This window comes from Hakea prostrata, chromosome 6 (assembly GCF_041222555.1).
Source record: "Hakea prostrata isolate BN-2017 chromosome 6, UWA_Hpros_2, whole genome shotgun sequence".
Taxonomy (NCBI): Eukaryota; Viridiplantae; Streptophyta; class Magnoliopsida; order Proteales; family Proteaceae; genus Hakea; species Hakea prostrata.
This window is the reverse complement of record NC_142605.1, coordinates 39,913,732-39,929,743: the sequence shown is the minus strand read 5'-3', so window position 1 is coordinate 39,929,743 and position 16,012 is coordinate 39,913,732. Positions and strand designations below refer to the sequence as shown.

Below are 16,012 nucleotides of genomic sequence, written 5' to 3'. Positions count from 1 at the left end.
GCCGGGTTGGGCCGGGCTTTTGCAATCCCAAGCCCAACCCTATATGGTATAATTTGAGCCCATTCCCACCCTGGCCCTAGTTCAGGGCCAATGATTATTGTCCCTGGCCCTAAGCCCTACAGGGCCAAGCCAAGCCCATTCCCGCCCTAATTGGCCCTAATTGGGCCGAATCGGGATGGGTTGGCCCTGATTAGCCATGATCGGCCCTGATTGGCCTTGTCCCTAGCTTTAATTGCCCATATCTTTGGTCGTAAATATCAAATGTAAAACAAGTAGTAATTAAAATACATATTAAAGTAATTAAATTCTTAAATTCCAAACTCAGTTCTGGAAAATAAAATAGTAAAGATATTAACAAATAATCCAAAAACTTATATTCAATATGTATTTAACTATTTATACCCATTTAGATTTTAGAGAAATAGAGAAATCCAAATTTCTAGGGTTTTTTAATTTGCTATTCGATGAAAATTATGATTATTATATGTAAGCTTGAAGGGAAAAAGAAAAAGATTTATCTCAATTCTCAATTAATTTCTAACTTTTAAGACAATGGTCAAACTACATTCCAAATTTTCAATTTGTCTTTCCCCCAGGTCTCTCTCTCTCTCTCTCTCTCTCTCTCTCTTTTCCTTTGGTTTTTCTCCAGCAGCAAAGAGATAAAATTATTCATGAAATAGAATAAGTAGAGAGAAGAATTATAATTAAATTTAGGCATATTTGAAAGTCAAGTCAATTATAGAGAATGTCACACAAACTCTTTTTGTAAACTTAGAAACTTCATGATGAGAAGTTGGGGGTATAGATTTGTTAGATATTAATTCTTTATGTAATAGTTTTTATTATTTATAATATAATATCTCGCCTTAGTCAAAAAAACAAAATGAATATTTTATTGAACTAAAAATGACTTTGTTAGAAAAATAAAAATTACCTTAAAAATAATATAAAAAGTGAATTTATAGTCTAATATGATGAAAGTGACTAAATGTCAAAATCAAGACAAATATCAATGTTAATATGAAGATCAGGGTAAAAATCTAGTACTGTAGTACATGATCACCGTCAAATTATATTAAGATTAGAGCCAAAATTAGGGTCAGGATCAGGGCCAAAATCAAATAGATGCTTATTACATTGGTAATGAGGTTATAATTTATTTTTATTAATTTTCTACAAAACATGATCATGTTTCTAAAATTTGACACGTGTCAATTATCCACCCATATGTATTACAATTAATTCTTCTCCATGTGGGTGGAGGGTCCAAAGTCTTTAGACTCAAATCAAGGCCAGGATCAGGGCTAATATCAAGGCCAAGATCAAGGCCAGGATCAGGGCCAAGATCAGGGCCAGAATCAAGGCCAAGATCAGGGCCAGAATCAGGGCCAAGATCAGGGTCAAGATGAGGGCCAAAATCAAAGCTAGGATCAGGACTGGGTTAGGGCCAAAATCAGGGCCAAGATCAGGGCCAAAATCAGGGCAAAAAATCAGGGACGTGCTGGGATGGGCTAGGCGGGTCAGAGTAATCCCAGGCCCGCCCTTAGGGCCAAAATCTTTAGCCCAAGCCCTATCGGGCCTAGGGCGGGCTTAGGGCGGGTCAGGGCCGCCAGGGCCAAACTTGCACCCCTAGTTGGAGATTATGTTTTACTCATTAATTTTCATTTCCTAATCTTCAATTAAGATTTGGAAAATAAAGATTTCGAATTGGTAGAATTAGGGATTGAGAATCGGTTAATAAAGAAGGGTTTGATTTTCTAAATTAATAAACTTTAACCCCTTAAAATGTAAAAGTAAAAAAAATTAAATAAATAAAAAAAATAAGGGCAAATTTGTCATAAAAATGATAATTTGTGCTTAAATTAATTTTTTCTATAAAGTTTTAACTTTTTTAGACTAAAAATGACATAGACCAAACCTCAGGATCCATATGAAAATTACCCAAATTTGTAAGATCAGCAACATTGTTATCAAGTAAAATTTGATAGAAATTGCGAATCATGTGGTCGGTTATTATTATCTGGGTGGGGCCGTGGGGATGATAAGTTAAGATAAAATCGTGTACCACGTGGGCTACGATTGCGTACACGTCATTTTGTAATCTTCATGGTTTCTACGACCGGGACCGCGATGACGTCATCACAGTGGAGTCACCGACCAGGAAGGCTTCTAGAAAGAGTACTAGCTTAATCATGTGTAACGTATAGCCCCCGTGTTTGTGGTGATTCTCGTGGAGTGGCGTCGAAGGTTAAACTTGTGTAACGTAATCATGGTTTACAAACAGGTTAACAATATTCTTTTAAGTGAATTGGATGGCCAATAAATTATGCATTTGTGTTCTCTGTTGCTTTACTACTGTCATCACCTTCCCAAGTTCCCAGCACAAACTGTGCCCCTACCCAATTGACTATTTCCAAATAAAGAACCTAGATACCATGGATAATTTGAGCACCCTCATGTAACATCAGAAATTGGAAACAAACAAGTGGTACTTGGATCACTGCATTTTGTCAGGGTATGTCCGAGAGTACTTCCTCATTATGAATTTTGAACTCACACTCTTAAGAGTAAGAACCCACACAATCCCCGAACTCAAAAGTATTGAGAGTATTTTGAGATAGCATGTACTCAACCCAAAATAATGAGAGTAACATTTCGAAAGAACGGAAGAAGAAAAGAAAGAAAAAAAAAACCCCCGCTACCTCCGCTACGGGTGTCCAAACCTAATCCGAACCGTTAAAATCAGACCGAACCAGCTCGAACCGAAGCTTAGTGGGCTGTATTTTAGCTGAACAACCTCAGCCCGCACTGATTCGGACTGAGTTGAGCCAGCCTGTGTGTGGCTCGCTAGCCCGAACCGTTTGGCTCGAATCTGAACCAACTCATTATAAATAAATAAAATTAATTTAATTTACATATAAAAGACAGGAAAACCCCCCATATCCATTTGTTTTCTTTAATTGTTTTGCTTTAGAATATACAAATAACAAGCCTGTCAAAGCTTTCACCATTTGGAAGATAGGCTTAATAAATATTTAGCAAGTGTATTATCATTTGAAAATCTTTTAATGCTTTATTTTGATCCATTTTTACCAATGTCAAGAAGGGGGAAGAGAATAAGCAGAGACAACCCATTAAAATTCATCAAGATGCCAATTTTCTTTTGTATATTAGTTATATAATTTTTACTTCTTTGCAGAATTTTTTTTTTTTTTTCACTCAACACAAGAGACTTGGAGAGTACTTAATGCTTATATGTGTTTCATATGCTCTTGATAAATTACACACATCAACAAGGTACTCAAAACATAACGCTAGTAAACTGGAACTCAAAACGTTAGTAAACCCAATTATAAACCGTATTCAGACCAAACCAAAACTGCACCAGCCCGAAACCGGCTCAACCCCAACCGTTGACATCCCTAACCTCCACTCCTCCCAACCCCGGGGATTTTGAGCATGCTCCGGAACACAATACTCCAATGCTGGTTTCAATTTTAGAAGAAGAAGAAGAAGAAGAAAGAAAGATGACCCTTTAATTTTGAAGCTCCTGGGTTTTAGTTTCGTAACAAGAAAACTTCTAGCAAATCCTGGGATAATAGGAAAAGTCCAACCAATTTAAGGTTTCCATATTACATCAGAAGCGTAACTAGAGTAAGCTCTTTCTCGGTCCGAATCCAAATTCAAACTGCAAAGATCAACGTGCCTAATGAGCTACTTCCTTCACGGTATTATTTCTCGATTCAGAACAGCAAGTTTTCAGGGTTTGGCGACCTTCCCACAGAATCTGACTAGTTCAGATCGCTCTTGATTATAAAGTCATCAAATCACAATAAAACGACTTATTAATGGAGGGGGGAAAATGACAGTAAGTAGCGAAATTCATAAAATTGAAATTGAAATTTGTGAGACATACGATGAATGAGCCGAAATGAGCTCATGTTATGGGAATTTCGATCAGATTTTGGTATCTCGTCTTAAAATTAAAAGACGAGAAAGCATATAGAACACAGAACCCTAGATCTCTAACGAAATGGAAGATTAATCAAGATCATCGCTACTTCGACTGACGATCCGTTCAGGTTGGATTAACTGAAGAAAATTAAACAAACCTAAGGGAGTAACAGAGAGAGAAGATAATTGGGAAGAGGAAATTCGGAGTAGAGAGAAAGAAGATAACTTACCAACACCAGCAATTAGGCAAGAAGCTGCAACTATAGGCTCTTGGACCACGAACATCTTCAGCTTCTCCATCACCGTCATCTTTCTATTTCTCCTCCTCGACAGAACAACACTTGGCTGTTGCTTCTGAGACGAACAAGAGCTCTACTAGAAGTAAAAAAGAACGGAAAATTTGCAGCACCACCCTCTAAACTACCCAAATTAACGCGACACTCCCTCTTGAGTTGTTCATTTACCAATAGACCCTTTATCTTGTATAGGTATATCAATGATAACCTGTCGATAGAAAGATAACCTTGAATAGAAAACTTGATGATCGATTCATTTCTTCGTCTTCTTTACCATTTACAGCTTCTTCCTCTTCTTTTAAAGGCAAAATTTCGATCTATTTGGAGTACGGGTACAAACGGATCAGATTCTGATCCAATAGTGGTTATCATATCTGCATCCTATCATATTTGATTTTCGGACGGATTCTGTCAGATTTAGTTGATAATCAAATAATTATTTTCTTAAGTAGATTCTTTTGAATGAGCATAAATACAGATTGAATATAATTTTTCGACTACCTGTTTACATCTTTACCATTTTATTTGTGAATGATAGGTTTGAAATTTAAGAATTTAGCAACTTTGGTAGCTGTTCTAGTAAAAAAATCGAGAAAAAATAGTCAAATATCACAAGAAAAAAATTTATAAAAATAAGAATCATAAAAATTTTTGGACGTATAATAATCGGTAAGAAAGGGGTATATCATATTCGCATTTTATTAGTAATCAGATGCATTCGAATAATCCAAAACGGATGCGATACAAATTCGGAAGCAAATTTCAGTTATCCATTTACACTACTAATTTGAGTGGTAAAAAAATAGAAGGAAAACCCAAAACTGATAAATATATCAAACAACTTTATATATTCAAATAAATGATTGCAAAGTTCTTTTTTATTCAAGGTTTTATAAGTTACCAAAGTAAACTTTATCCAAGGGAAAATGAAGTTTTCAACCATAAAGTTTTTTTTGGTAAGTTTTAACTATAAAGTTCTGATACAGGAATTAGTAACTTCGTCTATGCTCCATGAGGTTTCACTGAAATTATTTTTATAAATAAAAAAATGACATTTTGTATTTGCCATGGTTATAAAATCCAAAAAAATTAAGGACACTCCCTCACTTTCGTAGTCTAAAATGCCTTATACACAGAAAACATTTCAGTTATATTTGCCATTTTTAATTCAGTGGGTAGCGAATTTTTTTTTTTATGGAAAAAAGGGCGAAAATGGTATTTGTAAAAAATTGGCAAAAAATCGGATAAAATCAACAAAACTTCATGAAGCAAAGATCTAATTGCCATAATCTTTGCCGGAATCACTGAATTCCTTCTTGGTAGGCCACCTCCTCCCTCTCTCTCTCTCTCTCTCTCTCTCTCTCTCTATGAAATATCTAAGAGTGTTACGCCAATAATGGAGAAGTTGACCATATTGTTGTGATAATTACCCTTCCCTAAATAATCCAGGTAGGTAAGCCATACCTCACTCATCTGGGGAGTGAATGACATTATCTGTTGATGCTGCTGATGCAATTGGTTGTAGTGTTCTTGCTGCGGTGGTGGAGAATTGAACAAGGGTAATGGAAGTGTTGTCTGATGCTGCTACCTGAGTACCTCAAAGGAAAAATGAAAAACAAGCCTTGAAGATGGAGAATTGTGAAGTGAAGTCTTCCCAGTAATGAAACAAGTTGAAGAAGAAGAATCAACAACATGGGTTCCCTGTTGTATGATCGAAGCAAAAGAATACTTGACTTAGACACTTCGAACTTTCTTGTGGTTTCAACTTTCAAGATATTAGGCTCATCTGAACGGAATGAAATGGGAAATGAAAACGAATGACTTGACCTTAAGCCTTTTTAGCCACACACGTGGTAAAACAATTAATGAATGATATTGTTTGCTTTATTAATTATTATCTACATTTTGCTTAAAGAATTTTAGACAAAAGTCACTGCGGGCATATGTCGGCAAAAACGATTCGCTGATTTTAGCAACCGGTGGAAGGCGAAATCACCAAAATGTCACACCTTTCTTATACCTTTTGATTTTTGTTATTTAAATAAAAAAATAAAATTCATTTAGAAGATTATTTCAATACCAAAATGTAAAATGCCATTTTTCTTAGAAAAAAGAAAAATAAATTAGATAAAACCTCAGGCGTATAAATGAAAATTTTTAAAGCTAAAAAATGGAATCCTATAGAAAAGAAAATTAAAAGAAAAAAAACAAAAATCAACGAATGAGATCTATAAATATGGGGCACCTTCTCTCTGGTGTCTGGTGTCTTTAGTTATGTCTCCTTCAAAGAAACTTTCTTTCCCCCCTTGTCTGAGAAGAATTTACTCTTTTATCAAGTCAGCGATCATGCCTGCTTCAAAGGTGACGCTGAGAAGTTCTGATAGAGAAAATGTGATCATGCCTGCTTCGAAGGTGACGCTGAGAAGTTCTGATGGAGAAAATTTTGAAGTCGACATTGCTGTGGTCGCTGATCAGTCGCCGACCCTTAAAAAGAAGATAGAAGAAGCAGAAGAAGGCACTGTGATTTCTTTACCTAATATCTCCGCTAAGATTTTATCTATGGTGATCGAATACTGTAACATGCAAGTTGGCATTCGCCGCATTCCCATGGGATTAGATGAGGAGTTCTTTAATGTTGATAACGTCACACTCTTCTACCTTCTCAATGTAAGTGTTTCTCTTATAATCGTTTCGCAATAAGCTAGGTTTTGTAGATTGTCGTTTGTGAGTTGATAGGTTTTCATCGTCTGCTATGATGGATTATTAGGTTATGGCATTCTGAAGTTATCTTAGGGTTTCTTGATTACGGAGAGTTTATCTGGCTGGACTAGGGTTTCTTTCTGTAGAAAGAATTAGTTTCGGTCTTCATAACATTCATATATTCCTTTCTTTGAGTCTTGACGTACTATGTTCTTCACAGCAATGTAGATGTAGATGTTGATATTGATTCTGTTTTGTTTACAGGCAGCCGGTTATCTGGAAATCAAGACCCTGAGAAAGATGGTAATCATTGCAACTATAGAAATGGGTATGGGGAAAACTCCAGGAGAGTTCATAAGTCAACTTGAAGAAATCCATCACCCCTGAGGAAGACGAGCAGTGTCGGAGAGAGAACCCGTGGGCCTATGAATGAAATTGTTCAAATTGTAGGATTCTGGATACGCGAAGTAAATGATTCCTGGTTCTTAGTTTAGTGATTTTCAATTGTACGTACATGTTGTAGTTGATTGATTCTTGAGTCGCCAAAACCCGCTTTTGTTGCATTCGATCTTGCGTGATTACTGAGTTTTTCACGTTTTTCTGTTTTCGATCTCCTCCGTCACTTGATGATGTCAGGAAGAAGAACAAAGAAGGTGCACAGTGTGGTTTGGGCTTTCAAGAATGGGCTAAATTTGTAATGGACTCACGAGCCCATCTTTTATTAGTGGTCCAATTCTCTATGTTTGGGTGGTTGTTAGCTTCAAAGGCCCATCTAATCCATCATTTTGTTAGTGTTTGATGTTTCAATTCTCTACCTTGGTTTTTCTTTACTTGTAATCCTTTTTGTCGATGGTTATTGTTCATCTAAATCTGTTCAAAAAGAAAAAAACTAATGAGGGTTTGAATCGGATCAAATTTGTGAAAACAGTCATGGCCCACGCTTATAATTTGCCGGACGAGATTACCCTTAGTAAGGAAGGATTGATGGGCTAACTCCAAAAGCAATTTTATGACATTTCTAGAGCTGTTATATATTATTAAGAAACATAAACTGGAATTTGTAGTCCACCCTCCCAAGTCGGCCCGGCCTGGCCCACATCCGCCAGTCACGCAGATAATTACTTAATTAAATTGCCGACTTCGTTGAAAAAAATAAGGAACAAATGGAAACCATTATTTTCTTTTTCTATGGATCCCCCTTAGTTTATGATTCTGATCTTTTTTTTGGGTAAGAATTTTAATGACTCTGATACGATCCCGTGTACGACGGTTTGGCCTATTTCCGTCCGGCCCGGAGTTAGCTCTCCGTTTTTCCGGGGTTGCCTTCGGTGGATCTACAAAAAAAAAAAAAAAAAAAAACGATTCTAGAAACAATAATTACTAATAATTTAAAACAAAACAATTGGGAGTGCAATATTGTAACTATTGGTTATGTTCTTAGGGATTTAAATGTAATTGCAAATATCTTAAGTTTTGAGAGCTTTATCTATACAAATGCTGATGAATCTAAATCACCTCCCAGAGTGTTCCCCGATGATTCTTCACCATATGTATTTTGATTATGATAACATAATTCAGAGGTAGGATTTTCAACAGATCTCATATAAGCCCATATAATATGTATAGTAAAAAAACATTAGAGAACCGACAAAAGGATGATCAAAACTTGATGTTTACAGTGTGGCTCTTTGCCCTATTGCTTTTCTAATAGCCATCAACAACTTATGCCATGGGCAAGAAAAATGGGCGTTATTGTTGGCACATTCAATGCTAAGTTTAATGCTAAGATCTTCCCGTACATTTGCCAAAAGATAGATGTGCCTTTTATTTTTTTCAAAATGAGAAAGAGCTCCCGTATAATAGATTTGTTAATCTTTTTGGTTTTAGGCTTTTTAAATAGAATTTCTTTCTTTAGGCAGAAGCTTAAAAGAGATTTGAAAAGCAGCTTGAAAAAACTAGTATCGTGCAAAAGAATCACCAAGACAATAGAGGATGAAGATAACGTATTGGATGAGAGTCATGCCCCTAGTCTTGCAACAAATCAAGGATGACCTCTGTGAGGCATAGTGCAAAATTGCAAGCAACCCCTGCTAGGAGAACCTCTCCAACATTGCCTTCTCTTGGAACATTCTCCTAGCAGAAGAACAAAGAAAGAAGGAAATATCCCTCTCTTCGGGAAGTGAGACATATGAAGGTTTTCATAGAGAGAGTACTCTCCTTTTATAAACTCAGTGAAAAATCACCCGTGTTAGTAGAGCCTCTGATTCCACAATCCATTTGTTTAACACCACAAACATATGGTTTAATCACTTTCCCTTTAAGCGTGGAAAACATAGTCTTTTAAGAGTTTTTTGGTAAATTAAACATTTTTATGTCGCGCCCCCCCGCGCCCCCCCCCCAAATTTGGCCCCCGGCGGGGGGCCACCCCCCCCCCCCGGGGGGGGGGGGGTTTTCCCCCTTTCCCCTCTTGACCTTCACTACTGTCATCACCTTCCCCAAGTTCCCACCACAAATTTGCCCCTACCCAACTGACTCTTTTTAAATAAAGAAGCTAGATACCATGGATAATTTGAGCACCCTCATGTAACATCAGAAATCAGAAACAAACAAGTGGTACTTGGATCACTGCATTTTGTCAGGGTATGTCCGACACCCCTAAGGCCCTACCTCCTCTCCTTCCATACCCGGGGATTTTGAGCATGCTCCGGAACACAGTATTTCAATGCTGCTTTCAATTTTAGACTCTTCGTCCCCACCCAAAAAAAAAAAAAAAAAAAAAAGAGAAGAAGTCTCTTAAATTTTGAAGCTCCTGGGTTTTAGTTTTATAACAAGAAAACTTCTAGCAAATCCTGGGATAAAAGGAAAAGTCCAACCAATTTAAGGTTTCCATATTACATCAGAAGCGTAACTAGAGTAAGCATTTTCTCGGTCCGAATCCAAATTCAAACTGCAAAGATCAAGGTGCCTAATGAGCTACTTCCTTCACGGTATTATTTCTCGATTCAGAACATCAAGTTTTCAGGGTTTGGCGACCTTCCCACAGAATCTGACTAGTTCAGATCACTCTTGATTATAAAGTCATCAAGTCACAATAAAACAAATTATTAATGGAGGGGGAAAATGACAGTAAGTAGCGAGATTCATGGAATTGAAATTCAAATTTGTGAGACATACGATGAATGAGCCAAAGTGAGCTCATGTTATGGTGAATTTCGATCAGATTTTGGCATCTCATCTTAAAATTAAAAGATGAGAAAGCATATAGAGCACAGAACCCTAGATCTCTAACGAAATGGAAGATTAATCAGGATCATCGCTACTTCGACTGACGATCCGTACAGGTTGGATTAACTGAACAAAATGAAACAAACCTAAAGGAGTAACAGAGAGAAAGATAGAATCGGGCCTGGAGGAAATTAGGAGCAGAGAGAAAGGTAACTTACCAGTTACCAACACCAGCCATTAGGCAAGAAGCTGCAACTACAGGCTCTCGGACCACGAACATCTTCAGCTTCTCCATCACCGTCATCTTTCTCTTTCTCCTCCTCGACAGAACAACACTACAAGACCAACAAGAGCTTACTAAAGTCTAGAAGGGGAAAAAAAAAAAAAAGGAAATTTTTCCCCCCCCCCCCCCCCGCCCCCCAAAAAAACCCCCCCCCCCCTCTTGATTTGTCGTCACCATTGCCTTACTGGGGTGGTATCCCCGCAATGAAAATTTTGAATAGCCTGCGTTTATTTTTTTTTTGTTTTATATACTGTTTTTTTTTAAAAAATTAAAATAACTTGAACAAAAAAACTTGATGGTCAATTCATTTCTTCTCGTCTTCTTTTACCATCTACAACTCCTTATTCTTCTTTTGGAAAAAAATTTCCTATTTATTTGTTTCACATAAGTGGAGATTCTATATATTCAAATATAAAGTTTTTAACTATAAAGTTTTTTTTGGTAAGTTTTAACTATAAAGTTCTGATACAGGAATTAGTAACTTCGTCTATGCTCCATGAGGTTTGACTGAAATTATTTTTATAAATAAAAAAAATTACATTTTGTATTTGCCATAGTTATAAAATCCAAAAAAATTAAGGACACATCCACGTTTTTGTAGTCTAAAATGCCTTATACCCACGGTGAAACATTTAAGTTAAATTTGCCATTTTTAATTCAATGGGTAGCGAAATTTAAAAAAGAAAAGGGCGAAAATTTATCAAAAATTTGGTGGAAAATCGGATAAAATCGACGCAATAATGGAGAAGCTTACCCTATTGCAACGATGATTACTTTTCCCTTAAGAATATTTGTAGGAAAACCATACCTTGACTCATCTGAGGAGTGAATGAAATCATTTGTTGCTGATACTGATGCAATTGGTTGTAAGGATCTTGTTGCAGTGGTGGAGATCGAGTTGAATAGAGATAATGAAGTGTTGTCTATTGCTGCTACTTGAGTACCTCAAAGGATTGAGAACCATCAAAGGCGAAATGAAAAACAAGCCTTGAAGATGGAGAATTGAGAAGTGAAGTCTTCCCAGTAGTGAAACAAGTTGAAGAAGAAGAATCAAGGACATGGGTTCCCAGTTGTATGATCCAAGCAAAGATACATGACTTAGACACTTTGAACTTTCTTGTGGTTTCAACTTTCAAGATGTTAGACTCATCTGAAATGGAATGAAATGGAAATGAAAAAGAATGACTTGATCTTAAGCCTTTTTAGCCACACACGTGGTAAAACAAATGTTCCTTAGAAGATTATTTCAATACCAAATTACTGGTACTCGCTACCTTTGTTCAAGATTGAGATATAAGTAGAAAAAAAAAATAAAATTGAATAAGTATAACTGTATAAGAATAATTTTTTTTAGTTGAAGTATAACAACAATTTGGTTTTAAAAATAAAGTTATATCCTCAGCGAATACAAGAAGAGCAAAATGTAAAATGCCATTTTTCTTAGAAAAAAGAAAAATAAATTAGATAAAACCTCAGGCGTATAAATGAAAAATTTAATGCTAAAAAATAGAAACATATAGAAAAGAAAATTAAAAGAAAAAAACAAAAATCAACCAATGAGATCTATAAATACGGCCGGGGGCTGGGGGCACCGTCTCTCTAGTAGTGTCTGGTGTCTTTTGTTTTGTTTCGTTCAAACAAACTTTCTTTCCCCCTTTGTCTGTGAAGAATTTACTCGTTTATCAACTCAGCCATCATCATCATGCCTCCGAAGGTGACGCTGAGAAGTTCTAATGGAGAAAATTTTGAAGTCGACATTGCTGTGGTCGCTGATCAGTCGCCGACCCTTAAAAAGAAGATAGAAGAAGCAGAAGAAGGCACTGTGATTTCTTTACCTAATATCAACGCAGAGATTTTATCTAAGGTGATCGAATACTGTAACATGCAAGTTGGCATTCGCCGCATTCCCAATGATGAACAACATCGCGTGACGTTATATCCGGAGTTCATTGATGTTGATATGGACACACTCTACGACCTCGTCGACGTAAGTGTTTCTCTTATAATCGTTTCGCAATAAGGTTTTGTAGATTGTCGTTTGTGAGTTGATAGGTTTTCATCATCTGCTATGATGGATTATTAGGTTATGGCATTCTGAAGTTATCTTAGGGTTTCTTGATTACGGAGAGTTTATCTGGCTGGACTAGGGTTTCTTTCTGTAGAAAGAATTAGTTTCGGTCATCATAACATTCATATATTCCTTTCTTTGAGTCTTGACGTACTGTGTTCTTCACAGCAATGTAGATGTAGATGTTGATATTGATTCTGTTTTGTTTACAGGCAGCCCGTTATCTGAAAATCAGGACCCTGAAAAAAGTGGCAATGTTGGCACTTGTAGATATGATTAAGGGGAAAACTCCAGGAACCTTCATAAGAGAATTTGGAGAACAACATCACCACTGAGGAAGACGAGCAGTGTCGGAGAGAGAACCCGTTGGCCTTTGAATGAAATTGTTCAAATTGAAGGATTCTGGATACGAAGTAAATGATTCATGGTTCTTAGTTTAGCATTTTGAAGTGTACATGTTGTAGTTGATTGATTCTTGTCGCCAAAATCCGCTTCTGTTGCATTCGATCTTGCGTGATTACTGAGTTTTTCACGTTTTTCTGTTTTCGATCTCCTCCGTCACCTGATGATGTCAGGAAGAAGAACAAAGAAGGTGCACAGTGTGGTTTAGGGCTTTGGAGAATGGGCTAAATTTGTAATGGACTCACGAGCCCATCTTTTATTAGTGGCTTCTTTGAGGCCCAATTCTAAGTTTGGGTGGTTGTTAGCTTCAAAGGCCCATCTAATCCATTTTGTGCCCATTTTGTTAATGTTTGATGTTTCAATTCTCTACCATGGTTTTTTTTTTTTTTTTTACTTGTAATCCTTTTTGTCGACGGTTATGTTCATCTCAATCTGTTCAAAAAGAAAAACTTATGAGAATCGAAATGAGGGTTTGAATCGGATCAAATTTTTGAAAACAGTCATGGCCCACGGTTATAAATTGCCGGACGAGAGTACCCTAGTAAGGATTGATGGGCTAACTCCAAAAGCAACTTTAGGACATTTCTAAAACTGTTATATATTATTAAGGAACATAAGCAACCAACTGCTATATACGGAAAAGCCAAGTGGAATTTGTAGTCCACTTACTACCAAAAAAAAAAAAAAAAAAAGAATTTGTAGTCCACTCTCCCAAGTCGGCCCGGCCCGGCCCACATCCGCTGCAGAGAATTACTTAGGGCTTGTTTGGTTACGTGAATCCAAAGATTTCATGAATCTGAGAGTTATACTCGTTTGGTTGTAAAAATATATAGAATCAAGAAATCTAGAGATTCAACTTTTTACACTAAAAATGTGAATCTGTAGATTTATAGGTAAGGGTGAAATCCAGAGATTTCAAAAAAGTTATACATTTGCACATTCACAAAAATCACGTTGATCAAATTGTTTTTTAGGATGAATCCACAGATTTCATTTCACAACCAAACATTAAATTTTATAAATTATGACTCCATAGATTTGAAATCTATAGATTTGAAAACTCTAGATATTTGAAATTTCAAAACTCATGTAACCAAACAGGCCCCTAATCAATTGACAGACTTCGTTGAAACAAAAATAAGGAACAAAACAATTTTTTCTATGGATCATCCTTATTTTATGATTCTGATCTTTTTTTTTGGGTAAGAATTTTAATGACTTGATACGATTCTAGAAACAATAATTACCAATAATTTTAAACAAAACATTTGGGAGTGCAATATTGTAACTATTGTTTATGTTCTTAGGGATTTAAATGTAATTGCAAATATCTTAGTTTGGAAGGCTTTGTCTATACAAATGCTGATGAATCTAAATCACCTCCCAAAGTGTTCCCCTATGATTCTTCACCATACGTATTCTGAGTATGATAACATAATTCAGAGGTAGGACCTTCAACAGATCTCATATTTTTTTCTTTTTTTTATAACAAGATTCATTATGGCTGGGCAGAGACCGAGGCTAGAAAACGCAGCCAAGGAGTGGAAATAGGCCAAATTGCGGGTTAGGACATGAGCAATTATATTGCTAGGCCTAGGAATTACATCAAACCTACATGCAATGAAGTATGACTGAATTTTCTTGATATCAATAACAATTGGATCGATGGACAATGGAATATCTATATTCGGATCTTGTGGTTTATTGGTGAAGGGGCTAACAAACCATACACGACTATAAACCACCGGATCAAACCTACATGCAATGAAGTCGTGTATTGGTTTGTCAAGGCATGGTAAATAGACTTCACCAAGAAGACTCCCTTCTTATCAGCTCCCCATATTAATGCATCTGTTGTTGGAAATAGGCTGATTTGAATGCTCCTAATTGCAGCCTTCATCTGTTGGATGAAAAAATTCAGTTAATAACTCCTCCTTCCAACATCTACTAGTTTCTTCAATAAGATCTGCCACTAGATTGAGATGACAGCTACCTGGTTTTGCATGTCGAATCTTACCCTCCTTCACATTTAAGAGCCATTTATCTTCCCAAATTCTAATATGATCACCTCTTCCCAGTTTCCATCGCAGGTTGTCTGTGAGGACTTGTTTCCCTGCAAGGATGCTTATCCAAGCCCAGCTAGTTGGTCCCGAGGGACGGAGGAGGCTAGGTTAGCCGAAAGATGGTTATCGGTTCAAGGACGCAAGGTGACCTTGCTTTTCGGGTAAGAAGGGGTAGAGAATGCCTCGAGCCATGTCCGAGTCCGGGCGCTCGGCGCTGAGTACCCTGCCATCTCCCGGGCTCGCGTATGTTGTTGCTGCAATCCACTCTTTTGATTTTGGACCTTCCAAATCATTCCCAGAGATCCGGCCGTTTTTTCGATCCTTCGATAAAAGATTCATTCTCTTCGTAAAAAATAGGAGGTAGACCAATAAGATTTTTTTCGATTCATCCCTGGAGTTGAATACCTCATTCAAGAATTTTAAAGACTAGTATTCGGGAAGTAGATGTTTTTTGTCAATCTTGCCCATAGTGTGTGTGGGTTAGACCAGAGTCTGTAAGCCACTTCTGTAAGAAGTGCTAAATTGTGTCTCCTGGTGTCCCTAAAGCCCAAACGTCCTTTCTTGTTGGAAGAGCATAGCCGTTTCCAACTAATCCAGTGTGTCTTCTGTTTATCACCTTTGCTACCCCAAAAGAAATTTGCTGAGTGCCGCTTCAGAGCCTAATGTATATTCATTGGCAGCTTGAAATGTGCACTCGCAAATTGTGGAATTGCCATGGATACTGATTTAAGCAAGACCTCGTTTCCAGCTTGTGACAACAAATTCATTTTCCAACTTTCAAATTTTCTGTTCACCTTTTCCTTCACAAAACCAAAAGTATTAATTTTGGATATTCCAATATCAGATGGCAATTCCAAGTATTTGGTAGGTTCTTTTGTATATGAGATTTTCAAGATCCGAGAAAACCAACGTTTGAAGTGGATAGGGGTGTTTGGGATGAACACCAGGCTGGACTTGTCCATATTTATTTCCTGCCCACTTCCTTTAAAATAGACTTGTAAAGTTGATTTGAAATTATGAA

General features: G+C 36.8%; 1 protein-coding gene and 1 pseudogene across 1 annotated transcript; both read left to right on the top strand.

Moving 5' to 3' along the window:
* The first annotated feature begins 6,596 nt into the window (after positions 1-6,596).
* On the top strand, positions 6,597-7,337 carry LOC149014082 (SKP1-like protein 1B). Its single transcript, XM_089157771.1, has 2 exons — positions 6,597-6,917; positions 7,215-7,337. Exons 1-2 carry the CDS (start codon positions 6,597-6,599, stop codon positions 7,335-7,337), a joined length of 444 nt encoding a protein of 147 aa, XP_089013897.1.
* Positions 7,338-12,160: 4,823 nt separating this feature from the next.
* LOC149014081 (SKP1-like protein 1B pseudogene) lies at positions 12,161-12,861 on the top strand (annotated as a pseudogene).
* The last annotated feature ends 3,151 nt before the right edge of the window (positions 12,862-16,012 follow it).

Coding starts and splice junctions, on each gene's coding strand:
- LOC149014082 (XM_089157771.1), top strand. CDS start 6,597: ATGCCTGCTTCAAAGGTGACGCTGAGAAGTTCTGATAGAGAAAATGTG. Junction 6,918..7,214: donor CACTCTTCTACCTTCTCAAT/GTAAGTGTTTCT, acceptor TTTTGTTTACAG/GCAGCCGGTTATCTGGAAAT.